This window comes from Setaria viridis, chromosome 9, assembly GCF_005286985.2.
Source record: "Setaria viridis chromosome 9, Setaria_viridis_v4.0, whole genome shotgun sequence".
Classification (NCBI taxonomy): Eukaryota; Viridiplantae; Streptophyta; class Magnoliopsida; order Poales; family Poaceae; genus Setaria; species Setaria viridis.
Window position 1 is genome coordinate 50,934,719 of NC_048271.2, and position 13,769 is coordinate 50,948,487.

The 13,769-nt window shown below is 43.1% G+C and overlaps 3 protein-coding genes across 4 annotated transcripts; all 3 read left to right on the plus strand.

Moving 5' to 3' along the window:
- Positions 1–33: 33 nt before the first annotated feature.
- LOC117837732 (uncharacterized) lies at positions 34–2,786 on the plus strand. Of its 2 annotated transcripts, XM_034717479.2 has the most exons (3): positions 34–384; positions 616–735; positions 808–2,786. In XM_034717479.2, exons 2-3 carry the CDS (start codon positions 634–636, stop codon positions 2,590–2,592), a joined length of 1,887 nt encoding a protein of 628 aa, XP_034573370.1. In that variant the 5' UTR covers positions 34–384; positions 616–633; the 3' UTR covers positions 2,593–2,786. The 2 variants fall into 2 exon arrangements, with proteins under 2 accessions (XP_034573370.1, XP_034573371.1); XM_034717480.2 differs by having other exon boundaries at positions 34–735.
- A 91-nt stretch (positions 2,787–2,877) lies between these two features.
- On the plus strand, positions 2,878–3,705 carry LOC117837733 (cysteine proteinase inhibitor 8). Its single transcript, XM_034717483.2, has one exon. It carries the CDS (start codon positions 2,878–2,880, stop codon positions 3,349–3,351), a length of 474 nt encoding a protein of 157 aa, XP_034573374.1. The 3' UTR covers positions 3,352–3,705.
- A 366-nt stretch (positions 3,706–4,071) lies between these two features.
- Positions 4,072–11,615, plus strand: LOC117839624 (methionine--tRNA ligase, chloroplastic/mitochondrial). Its single transcript, XM_034720009.2, has 12 exons — positions 4,072–4,380; positions 4,941–5,084; positions 5,185–5,334; positions 5,832–5,999; positions 7,191–7,315; positions 8,027–8,120; positions 9,080–9,178; positions 9,415–9,595; positions 9,760–9,875; positions 10,497–10,652; positions 10,930–11,058; positions 11,233–11,615. The coding sequence occupies exons 1-12, from the start codon at positions 4,105–4,107 to the stop codon at positions 11,395–11,397; spliced, it is 1,803 nt and encodes a 600-aa protein (XP_034575900.1). The 5' UTR covers positions 4,072–4,104; the 3' UTR covers positions 11,398–11,615.
- The last annotated feature ends 2,154 nt before the right edge of the window (positions 11,616–13,769 follow it).

Here is a 13,769-nt window from a genome sequence, read left to right on the forward strand (position 1 = left end):
GTGCCCGACAGAGGCGGATAAGCCGCGCTCGGTCGTACGCACCGAAAGATGCGACAGCGTCACAGTTTTTTTTATCTGATAATGCGTCACAGGATGAAATCGCGTCATCGCAGCCTGAGCGGGCTAGCTGATGAAGAAGCAAAGCGACAGCGCCTGCCCTTGCACCAGTGCACGACCGGCCGCATCGGCGTCTCCACACCCAAAGCGCGTCGTCTCGTTTGCCACGGCGCCTCGTTTTCGCCGGCTCCGCTCGTCCCTGCGGCTCTGTGCCTATATCAACCTCCCTTGACCACCCATTTCATCGTCGCACTCTCGTTACACCCGTGCTTGGGCAGTCTATTTTGTCCAGTGAGATCGATGCGCCTGACCTGTGCTCTGAACTAGGTACGTGAGCTTTCTTGTCCGATATCTACGTGAAAACAAAGTTCTGCAACTTCTTCAATCTCCTATGTCGTTCGGTCCCTTAGTTCACGCGATTTGTTATGGCAGAGCAGTCGAATTTTTGTACCCTTCTGTTCATCAATCTACACTGAAACTTTACAGAGACTGACCAGTCTTCAAGACCACGCGTGGATGATGACATAGATATCAAATCTTATTGTCTATCGAGTGCAGGAAGCCGCAGGAGAACTGATGGCCGAGATCGACACTAGACCATTAGAATCCGTGCAGGCCGCCGTGGGCATCTTCGACCGGGGAGGCGACCAGAGCAGGCTCATCAGTCCGGACACAAATGTGCGTTGAATCCGCTACTTCCAACTTCCATTTGATCGTGACAAAACCATTCACTTGCTGGCGAAAACGCAGGAGGAAGAGATCGCCATCCTGACCAAGGAGCTCGCGGCCTGCAAGCTGCAGCTGGAGGTCCGAGAGAGCCAGCACAAGCAAGCGGCCCTGGAGATCGAGGCCCTCGAGAAGGCCGTGCGGGACCTCTCGGACCAGTACGAGAGAGACCGCGCGCGCATCGCCCAGCTCGAGGCCGAGAACGCAGCGATCGCGAGCCGGCAGGCGGCGGCGGACGGCGAGCGCGGGGCCATGCGGGACGAGCTGGCCGCCGCGAGGGCCGAGCTCAGCGAGGCCAGGGCGTCGGTCGCCTTCGTGCTGCGGGAGGTGGAGGCGATGGAGACGAGGGCCATCCTGGAGCGGGAGAGCACCAGGGACGCGCTGGCGCGGATCCTCCGGCTCAACGAGACGGTGCTGTCGTCGGCGGTCGCCGCAATCAGGGCGGAGGAGGAGAGGTCGTTGTTCTTCCAGGAGGCGACGCTCGAGTTCTTTAACTCTGACAGGAATCTGGAGGTGGTGAGGAGGCAGGTGGAGATGGCGGAGAGGATGGAGGAGGAGCTGCTGGCGAAGACGGTGGAGATCGAGTACCTGCGGTCGGAGCTCCAGCAGGTGAAGGAGATTTACGTGTTGCCTGCAGAAAGTTCTGATGCGACAACGGTGATAACAGCTGCTGCTGGCTGCAACAATTTTGATGAACATGATCAGGTGCAGGCATGTGAATTAGGAGTGAGAGATACTGAAGCGCAAACGGAATTCACGTTTCAGCACTCTGCGGAAGAATGCTTTGTTTCTGAAATCTTCAGAAATGATGGCCATGTTACAACGTGTGATGAAACCAAGATGGAAATCGAGGTATCCGAGGATGTAGCAGAGGATAAGCAAGGAGCAGATGTTATGGTTCAGGACACGACAGTCCTTGAAGGGAACTCCGATGATCAAGGGACAAGTTGCCTTGACGCTGAGATCTCTGGAGAAGATCACAATGCCATTCAATCAGACAGCAAAAATATTTTAGCTGAAAACAATCAAGAACCAGCTGAATCAGATAGCGTGCTTCCAAACTCCACGGCGTGCCAAGGTAACGATCTCCACCTGCAACATCACGAGGAGGCCAAAGCAGACGCCAGCTTTGTCCTCGAGAGCTCGAGGGACGATTTCCAGAGCGTGCACTCTGACGCCAAGGACACCAGCATCGCCGAGCCTGGAAACGTCGCGATCGTAGAAACCCAAGAACAGCGAGCAGAAGCCTCCGCAGCTCCGACCTCCACGCCGCGCGAAGGCAACCCAGACACTTGCGTCGTTGCCACGGAGATCGTCTCCAATCACGATGACGAGTTCTACACGAAGGAGCTGGAGCCCGAGCGGGGGCAGGGAGGAAGCAAGCTTGACGGGTACGTGCTCGTGTCGAAGAGCGGCGACGGGGACGTCGCGGCCAGGGACAAGCAGCTGGACGCGGCGCGCGCGGAGATCAGCGACCTGCGGTTCAGCCTCGAGGAGGCGGTGCGGCGGGCGGAGCTAGCCGAGGAGGCGAAGGCGGCGCTGGAGCGGGAGCTGAGGGAGGAGCTCCGGAGGAAGCAGCAGCATACCCCCTTGCGGCGGCGTGCGCCGTCGGATTCGGAGGACGGCGGGCGCCCGGCGGCCCTCGAGGGGGCTCCTCCGACGCCCGCGCGGACGCGGTCGACGCCGCCTCACGCGCCTTCTGGGACGACGCCGTCCACCGGGGCGCTGAGAAATGCCAGGCCGGGAGGGGAGGACATGCCGACGCGCGGCTTGACGCTGGGAAAGGTGCTGAACATGAAGTACAAGTGAATGTTTCCATTCCCCAGGTTTTGTTCTGTAGAAATGGCTGCTGATCCCTGTTGAGTGTTGAAGGTTCACGACTCCATGCATACTCAACAGTGCTTTTCCATTGCAGGATTAATGTAATTGGAATTGTTCTATGTGTTTGATCCTCCGGCGGTGAATATATATATTGTAGCACTAAATTAATTGGTTGCTTGCTATCTGATGGTGAATATATACATTGCAGTGTAGGCATCTAGCTATCCAATAATTAATTCATACTACGCTCTCAAAAAAATTAATTCGTACTAGATGCCTTGGTGCTATTTAACGATGCCCAAAGCCCCCAAAATGTCCTCACAGCACCAGCCACACCTCCGTCTCAAACTGAAAACCCAACTGGATCCAAGCCTGCCTGAAACCTCACGAAAATCAATGAGGACCTGCAGCCTCCTCGTCGCCATTGCCGCCGCCATCTTCGCCGCGGCCACCACCCCCGTCACGGCGACCCTGCATGGGGGTTGGGGAGTTATCCCCGACGTCGAGGACGCTCACGTCCAGGAGATCGGTGCGTGGGCGGTGGCGGAGCACGTGAAGCGCGCCAACGACGGGCTCAGGTTCAGCAAGGTGGTGAGCGGCGAGGAGCAGGTCGTGTCCGGCGCGAACTACCGGCTGGACATCGTCGCTGTGAACCTCGCCGGACAGAACGCCACGTACAACACCGTCGTGTACGAGCAGATCTGGACCAACACGCGCAAGCTCCTCTCCTTCGACCGGGTCAAGTGAGCGAGCGACAATCCGTAATTTTAGCATGGAGAGATTAGGTTGTGTTGATCCAGAATTTTGGATGTAATAAGAGATAGCGACCGTGCTATCCGGGTTTTATGGGACACCTTGTCATGGTCTTAGTCATTATCTACTGAATTATGGATAATTTCAGGGCTTGAATTGTATGGATCCACCCAAGTTGTGAAAATCCAGCTCTTGTGATCCCTTAGATTGAGGTCCAGCTCTGTTGTATGTTGTTTTAGTTTGTTTACATCTAGATATAGTGCATGTCTAGGTGTCTAATAATATCTATGAACCTACAAAATTCAAAATGACCTGCAATTTGGAACGGAAGGAGTATAATTTAGCTTTCGCGAGTCCTTTGTCCTAAAATATTATTCATTTTGACTTTTCGAGATACATAATTTTTACTATATTTCTAAATATTATATATATATATTTAAGTGCATATCAAAATTATATATTTAGAAAAATTAAAATGAAGAATAATTTGAGTAGAAGTAATTATAATTTAGCTTTCACAGTCTGAGGTGGAGGTGGACCTAAACAAGCCATAGTAAAGGAATGTACTCCACCAAAATAATAGCATGGGCGAGCATGTAAACACAAGGAAAACTAATTGCCGGCCCAAGAACATCCCGGATCCAGCCCAGCAACACGCCAACACTTCCAATCCACACACTGTTCTTCTCACGAACGCACGACCCAAAACCCCTTCCACATCCATCTCCTCCTCCGGTGTCGACCGCCATGGCCGCCGGGCGGGCCTTCCTCGGCGCCCCCTGCTCCTCCCTCGCCACTGGTGCCCGCCGCCTCGCCTTTGCTTCGCCTCCGCCCCGGGCGCTCGCCCCTGCGCTCCGCCGCCGCGTCGCCGGCCGCTGCGTCGCCCCCGTCTCCTCGTCCCCTGACGCGGCCTCCGCACCGGAGCCCTACGTGCTCACCACGCCACTCTACTACGTCAACGCCCCGCCGCACATGGGAAGCGCCTACACGACCATCGCCGCCGACGCCATCGCTCGCTTCCAGGCAAGCCTTCTCCTCGTACGACTGCAATCGCTGTGTTTTCGATCAGTTTGGGGTCGGACTTGGGAACCTGCACGAGTAAAATGGTTTCAATCCGCACATCCGCGGCCCGCGGGTTGCATCAATTTCACTGCAGCACTAATATTTAACATACATTTTTGCATAAAGTAATGCTTTACAAACATGGGTCCAAAATACAAACACGTTTTGTTAAGGGTCATTTGTGGTACTGTGGTAAATGTATGACGCGATTAAACGTTGGACGATCAGGTAGTGATGCACCACTCTGTTGCACATGCATTTCCCGGATGGAGAGAGAGATTCTATATTTTCCATAAACTCTAATGAGTTCATTGTTATAGCTTCATACTATTTCAGTTTCTAGCTGCACTCTCGAAGAAGTTTGTTAGGTTTACAGTGTTACTGTAATGGACACAACAGTGTGGTCTGCTGCATTTTACATCCAGTTTGCTGGAATTACCAGCTCGTATCATTTGCCCATTTAGCTTAAGCTAATACTCGAGTTCAGTTGCTCTCTGTTGATGATGCTTCTGTGGTTGCAGAGGTTGCTAGAGAAGAAGGTTATATTTATTACTGGAACAGATGAACATGGTGAGAAAATCGCCACTTCAGCGGAGGCTAGTGGTAGAAACCCAAAGGAGCATTGTGATGCTATTTCAAGTTCATATAAGATGCTCTGGGCTGATGTACGTCCATAATACCAAGTTTCAGTTTACATTGCTGTTGACAACAGAGTAAATCATGAGCTCACTTCAGTCCTCCAAATTTGTTTCACATTTCTTGCAGTTAGACATAGAATACGACAAGTTTATCCGCACAACTGATTATAAGCATGAGGCTGTTGTCAACGAATTCTATTCTAGAGTATTAAACAGTGGTGACATTTACAGAGCTGACTATGAAGGACTTTATTGTGTGAGCTGTGAGGAGTACAAGGTAAGCTTCTTTCTCAACCTTCTTATATAGTACTAAGCCATTTTCAATCAAATATGGCAGTACAATTAAATATACTAATCAATACAAATACATTTGATTACTTCCTGTGACATTTTAATTCATGTTACCTACTAAGTGGGTTTGCTTTCCTATACTTCTTTTTTGGTTTTACATGGATAAAGATCTTGGCTATTTATCCATTTTTATGGGGGACTGATGCCTATGCCAGCTGCCATGCTTAATCTGTCTTAAGGGCAAGTTTGGATTAGCTTTTTGGCCCTTAAAAAAATTAGATGCAAAATAAACAGTGCGAAAGTCCAAGTTTTTTTGCTATGCTAATGAAGATAGGGGTGTGCACTATATTGTTATGTGATGATGTATTTTAGTTTCCTAATTGTTTTATGTAGGCAATTACATTATGCCATGTGCACTTAAGTATGTTGGCCTTATTTTCGTTATTAGTACTTGTAATAATGTTTCGTTTCAACTGGATGCAGGATGAAAAAGAGCTAGCGGAAAACAATACGTGTCCTGTGCATTTGAAGCCTTGTGTAGCAAGAAAAGAAGACAACTATTTCTTTGCCTTGTCAAAATACCAGCATAAGTTGGAAGAGCTGCTGGCAAAAAATCCTAATTTTGTAAGGCCGTCACATCGCTTGAATGAGGTGAGATTTTTATTTTTGTTTGTATATGGTTTTGTTCTATCTTTCTGTGACTATTGAGTTACTGTGCATCAATGCAAATTGTGGTGGAAACTGTAGATCGTTTGTACAAAAATGCAGACGTATCAGATGATTTGAGCACATACAAGGTAAAAGTCTTAAAAAGATGAATTTGACATATTAATTCATGAAGCTTTGCCACTAATTTTGTTGACATGTGCCTTAATGAAGCTTTGCCACAATTTTCTTGATTATGTTTGTGTTGTCAAGTACGTACTAACCAAACAAAGAAATTTCATTGGGTAAGGTGTTGTTGTCGTGTTGAATAAAAATCTATGCTGTACATTTTCTTATAAGTATCGTGTCAAGTAGTAACTCCATTGAGATCCTGACTAGGTTAAAGATGGAAACTAAGATGACAACATTTACCAGATCGGGAAAAAAGAAAACTGCCAGCATTGCTTTATATGTAAAAAAGGAGACTCAGTAGTTAATAGATAGTGAAGGGGCTCTGTGGGCCACAATTGTTCCTTTGTATACTGTGCAGTTAGATTAATACATCATTGATAATGAATGTAAACCAAGCCTAGTCCTAGCGTTTGAAAATTTTTCCTTACTGTTTCAAGGTAGGCGCGCTGACTCATATGGGCATTAGTGCACGTGCATGTCAAGCGAGGTCTGACCATAGTCTTAATGTTTTCCATGTAACAAATTCCGCAGTCGTTTGAAAAAAAGGGCTGGTCATCTTATTAAGTCAGTGCCGAGATCATATTTTATTTCTATTTGATTAAATTTGCAATAGGAAGTGCACCGTTATTTTCTTGCATGATGACAATATCAAGAATAAATTTGTTTCCTGCTACTGCAAGTTTATCCAATCCCTTATTTACCAGTTACCACTGTCAGACATCAGTGATCCAGGGGAGCCCCATGTGTTGTTGAGACATCGATGGAAAACAAGGGATTTCAAAACTTTGCAATGGCAAATAAGGAATTGAATCCAATATCTAAACCCACAAATGTTCAACTCTCCCATTTTGAGCAAAATATTTATATTTTAATTTCCAGCTACAGCATAACCTGGGTAGTTAGGTTGCTTCATTACTTATCAGTCTTGCTGTTTGAACATGCTTATTTTTATTGTTTTAGAATATACATGTTCTTTATTCTATCTCATGAAGACACAGCTTGTAGGTCCAAGGCTGGATTAAAAGTGGATTAAGAGACTTTTCTATTTCCCGTGCATCTGTAGACTGGGGCATTCCGGTGCCAAATGACACCAAGCAGACAATATATGTGTGGTTTGATGCTCTATTAGGGTAAGTTTCTCGCTTCATGCCTGCTCATTTGCACATGACCACACCCAAAATTGCCAACTTGCTTCTGTTTGTAAGGTATAAGAGTCCAATGATAACCTGACGACCATGTTTACACTTTTGGGATGCTCTGAATTCTTAGAATTTGTTATTTTAGAAGGATTACTGCTTGTTGTTTCCCCTTGTAAGTACTGGAGACTAATTGCTTCGAGTTCATCTGAAAGTCTCACTGAAGGCTCTCTTAATGGTCTTCTCTTTCTATGACACTGATTAACTGCTTTTTTAGTATTCTCTGTGCTGTTCACGTATGTTGTGTTGTGTTTCATTGTGCTACAGATAATAAAGTTCCTGTGTGTGTGTCTGTTCTGGCATAGCCACATGTATGTTAAATTTCATAGTAGACATAGCCACATGTATGTTAAACTTCATAGTAGACATAATAATCCATTTTTATATTTGGCATAGCCACATGTATGTTAATAATCCATTTTTATATCAGATACACTTTACTACTTAAGCATAATTTAGCCTATCCGTGCAATGGAAGAACAGCGAGCTCTTGGTCTTTATTACTCTGCTATTTGATTGAAGACTTGAGTCTTGAAATGGGGATGAAGATTGTATCTCTTTTAGAATTCTTATTCCCAAATCCAACAACTCAACCTACTCTTTGGTTTCATTTTGTTTGACTATTACATGTTTTTGTCTCTGTAGGTATATTTCAGCATTACTAGATGATGGTGAGCAGGCAAGTTTGCAGCAAGCCATTGATCGTGGTTGGCCTGCCTCCCTCCACTTGATCGGAAAGGTTTATTCCAAGCATTTTTATAGCATTTTGAAGCATTCATGTTCTTTTACTGTGGGCTTCTCTTCTCATTCCTAATTAATACATTTATTTGGTTGCTTGATATTTTCTTTTGATGATAAGGAACTCCTATAAATGGATATGAACTTGTATAGTACCAGCCTACTTGTTGGGGTTTAACTTATCTTTTTAAAGGAAAAAAATACTGTTAATTGCAAATGATATATTTAAATTAAGAAAACAGCATGAACTCTTTTCTGTTCTATAGATGAATCAACTAACATCACTTGGTGCACCTAGCTTTTTTTTTTTTGTACATGGAGAAATTTTTCACCCACTCCATCTTCCTATTTTTAAAATAGAACCCAGTTTAACCTTGTTTACATTGAGTCCTGCTTCACAATCATCTACTTGGGGCTTGGGATAATAAAACTCTGATGTGGTATGGTAGCTAAGTACTGTTATGGCACAAAATCTTGAAAAGATCATTGGCATATTGGCAAATTTGATAAAACTGTTGAGAACTTGAGTGGTAAGGTCCCAGCTGAAACAAATTTGTGAGAGGTAGCTTTTAGTTTCTGAAACTGACAATACTGGTACTTAACTCCACATAGAATAGAACCTTTGTTCTTGTATGTTAAATCTAGTAGCCTTTTATTTGTCTTCCAATGCCTGTAAACTTGCATTTCATTTGTGCTTGAGAACTGTCTTTTAAACATCTGTACTTTTTTATATTTATATATTTATTTACTGCTTAGAATATTGTCTCATTCCCTCTCCACTGCGAAATGCAAATTAAGCAGTGCTAACATATTTTCCTAGAGCTGGTCAGTAATGTAGGGCATTGATACAGATGTTCATTTTACAAGCAAGAATACTGGAGGGACTTCTGATTTTTTTTAAAAAAATTGCCCCTAGATTACGGTTTGTGATGAGGTTGTGTTTGTGTGCATGTACTTCAGGACATATTGCGGTTCCATGCAGTTTACTGGCCAGCCATGTTGATGTCAGCAGGGATAAGTGTTCCTGATGCAGTTTTTGGTCATGGCTTCTTGACAAAGGTGAATCTTACTTATTTTGATGTTTCTGTTTCCATTTCTACAGCCCTGGCAACAATATAACACTGTACCATAAGTAAATAATAATGAGGGAAATAGTAATCATTGTGTATAAAGCCAAAGAGATTATAACAATTTGAGGATGGCCTATTTCTTTAAACTTCATTTCTGTAAGAAAGGTAGCTTCATCGAATAACTTTTACTTCATGCACCATTGCCTTCTATTTTCGAAATTGTAGGATGGCATGAAGATGGGGAAGTCATTAGGCAACACTCTTGAACCAAAAGATCTGGTAGAAAGATTTGGTGGTGATGCTGTTAGGTACTTCTTCTTGCGTGAAGTAGAATTCGGCAATGATGGGGACTATTCAGAAGAACGCTTTATCAATATCGTCAATGCTCACCTTGCTAACACAATTGGTATTTCTACTCAAGTATCTTTGTTTCTGTAACATGTGTATACTCTTTATGTGTGCTAAAATTTATTGTGCCTTTTGCCTTCTTTCTTCACACAGTGTTCCTTATTTGTGTTAACTATGCATCTTTATGTGTTAATAATGATATCATTTTATTCATTTGAATAGGAAACCTCCTTAACCGCACACTTGGGCTTCTAAAAAAGAACTGTAAATCCACACTAGCGGTTGACTCAATTGCTGCAGTGGATGGAGTACCATTCAGAGAAAATGTAGAAAACCTGGTAAGTAGGTCTATCAGAGGAGTGGAGGATTTAACGATAAACCATGAGTTTTGGTTGAATGTAGAGTCTGATATGTTTGAAACAGGCTGCAGAAAGACTTAGTAAATGTAAGTTCTAAATATAAATACATATAGAAATTTGTTTTATAAGTGAAATAATTCCATATTATACGTCAGAAAAGCTAAAACTTAATAGTAATGAGTTGCTCTCTAGTTTACAATACCATATGGTTGGTTTCTACTCACATAATCTTTTTGGTATACATCAAGACTACAGTAAATGTGTAATGCTCTTGTAAGTTTTATTTCTTAGCATATGGCAAATAAAGACAACAACCATTGTCATACTAGGTAAACTAGTTATAATTTATGGATTAATTGTTCATCCTGTTAATATGTGGTGAAGGTTTTTTTTCTTTGTATTGACACTATGGGTTGCCAATCATGTGTTGGTTTGATCTGTTGTCCGGACCCATGATACATCTGGATGTTTCAGACCATCGTCTACTATTATATGCGTAATAAATACCACATATTTGTATGTCCTGTTTTTTTATTTGAGCGAATATTTGTATGTCCTGTTGTGTATCTGTTAGCATCACAGGGAAAATTATTTATACAGGTGGACAAGGCAAAGCACCATTATGAAAATCTTTTGCTGTCATCAGCATGTGAATCTGTTTTAGAGATTGGTAACCTTGGAAACTTGTACATCGATGAGCAAGCACCATGGTCCTGTTTCAAGAAAGGGGGTGAGAGTACTGAAAAAGCTGCAAAGGTGACGATTTGAAACTACTGTTTAAGATAATTTTTTAATGATCTAAATAATGCTATTTGATGTGAGACATTGAGCTACTCATTAACTGACTACGTTATTTGTTCTGTTGTTAAATATTTGGATGAATTAATGTATATTTATTATTTCATCTGTTCTTGGGCAAGTTATGCTACACATATTTATGAAATTACACTTATCTCACAGTATTGATGTTCGAAAGTCGAGTGGCATTATAGTTATGACCTGCTCTCTTAATTCTGTCTCCTCTTATCTACAGGATCTTGTAATTATTTTAGAGACAATGAGAATAATTGCAATTGCACTATCTCCTATCACCCCAAGCCTTTCGCTGAGGATTTATACACAGCTTGGTTTCACTGAAGACCAATTTAGGGTATTGAGATGGGTATGTTCTATCGAATATATGCTCTGATGTCATTTCCATTTCTTTGCAATATTTTATGGCCATCCTCCGAAATACAATCTAACATCCTCATAATGCAAAAGGTCAAAAGCATTTACTTCAAATGTGCCTCAATATTCGTCCTGAGCATGTAATTTTTGTCAATTATGTTCTTAGGAGGATACGAAATGGGGAGGCTTAAAAGCAGGCCAGGTAATGATGGAGCCAAAGCCAGTCTTTGCAAGGATAGAAACTGAGACGGAAGCTGAAGCTCAAGCAACTTCAAAGGCTGCAAAAGGTGGGAAGAAGAAAGCACAAAGTAAAGGTCTCGTAGAAGCATAAAATCACTGATGGAGTAGCCTACTTGTTCCTAGCCAAAAAAAGTCACATATTTTATTGTGTAGATAACAGGAAATCACCTGCAATTCAAAAGCTCTGTCAAGGCATGGAGCATCGTGAGATAACTGACTTTCAGTTTTCTTATCCCATGGGTTCCAGTCTAATGTAGTACAACTTTTTTCCCATTTGAATGAGCCAGCAAGAGTCTTGTCGGATTACAACATTTTTTTCCTGCTTTGGGAGGTTTGGCTCAGAGAGAGGAGGGCAGAAGAGAGAGGCTGAAACGAAGAAGATAATCTAGTGGCTCAGCTTGGGGCTGGAGGCGACTCTAGCGCGTCAAAACCATTGCCACCTGCGCCCTCCATCCAGAACAAAAGTCAGTCTAGTTTTCTACTAGGTCAAAAAAAAGTTTGAAACGGAGGGAGTAGGACCTTATCTGTTCTAGCAAATCTTTGATGAAGTATAGAACAACAAATATAACCAAATTCAAAACATGGAACTCCCAATTTCTTCAAAGATGTCATGTATGGACTATACACGTCAGCAATCATGCAGCACCAGACACAAAAGGCAGCCGGCAACCAAGCGGAAGGACATGTAGCAGCAGGTAACTCACAGCAACACAGTTCAGGAAAGGGACTTGGACCACATTGGCACATCAAACACCTGATATATGTACTACATGCAATTCACATACCTCAGCCATGTTCAATTCTACAACGAAGGAAATGATACATGGATAAAAACAAAGTTGCAGTTGTTGAAGTCATCCCTGAAATTAGAAAACTGATCGCAAGCCAGTATTGCTAAATTCTGAAGTTTGTAAATGGAGGATCAAATGCTATACAAATCAAAATAAAATCATGTAAATGCAGACAGAACTAATCTGTCCTTGACAGTTACAGATGATGCTAGTTCTCATTTCAATAGCGTATTCTTGGGTCTTAAGAAAACGAAAAATATGCAAAAGAACATGCAAAGTAATAATGTCGATTTACTGGGGGAAACCGTCGAAATAGCTCAATGCTAAAAAATTTTGTTTGGCTCATGGTGGAGGAGCCTTACAAGCATCGCTTCCGGGAGTGGATGGTGGTGCATGACCAATCATTCCTAGCCGAGCACCAACGGATTTATCGTGAGATCTAGAACACCACTATATCAATATGAGGTATATAGAGGAGTTCAACAAGTGATGATGAAGAATGCACGTGGCTTAGAGACGGAACCAACAACTCCTAACAGGGGCACATGCCCCCACTTGGATTCTTAAATATAAGTTAAACTTGTGGATGCCAATTTATGTTGACATGGGCGCCACAACCAATGCTTGCAGCTAGCAACCACGTCGTCGTTGCCGAGGTTATGTTAGCCGAGTTGCCGAATAGTATAGACCAGTGATAGGCAAGTCCGTTCACCCATTAAAAAAATAAGGGAATTGTGGTACAGGGAATTATGCACATTAATGTATGCGCGAAGGTTAAGTTTGTCTTTAATAACACCAAAACGTTGTTGTCTGATAACACATACAATGAATCATGATCATTGTTAAGAAAACGGAAGGCGGCCATTCTAAATGGTTGCACAGCATTGACTTAGCGTAACAATTAGACTTTGCTCTATGTTATTATCTCACGTTTTTTTATTTTGATGTCAAATGATGTGATTGTTTCATTCATCATGTTGCAACGAAATAATTGGCCACCACCATTTTAGAGTAATGTCCAGTCCTATGATAAAATTTACCCAATAATTCTAAAAACATGATATGAGAGGAGTCTTTGTCATGACCAAGTTGGCTCAATATAATTATCTGAACGTGTACCGATGTGTGGTATACCCCTGGTCGTAAGGTTTTTTTTCTTGAAAAGGACTGGGGAAAACTCTTTTCCTTATAATTTTTCTTATCCTAATAAAATTTAAACCAAAGCTTTTGCTTCCCTTTCAGGGAAAAAATATTAGGGGAGCGGAGAGAACCACCGTTATTTTTATGCACGTATGTGAATATTTGCACCCATCATGTGGGCGAAAAGTAAACATTCAGTTACAATTGTGTCCATGTTTCAAAATAAAATCCTTGATACTCGATTATTTGAAGAGTCAATGCGAATAACGTGGTGGATGTCTTGGGACCTCCAATATTAAACTTCCGAACGATCAACACAAAATTAGCATTGATATTCATGTCCACCAAGATCCAATGTGGGCAAATATTTTACCTATTAACCAATGTTTATTGGGGTTGTCACCAATGCTTTGAATTTTCGCACTCCGATCCCGTCGTCGCAGGCGGCAAGCACGCCCCTGCCCCGCGCTGACCATAGAATTCTCACTTCCCTTTAGGCCTTTACTGCCACCATTCTAAGCTTACATTCCCT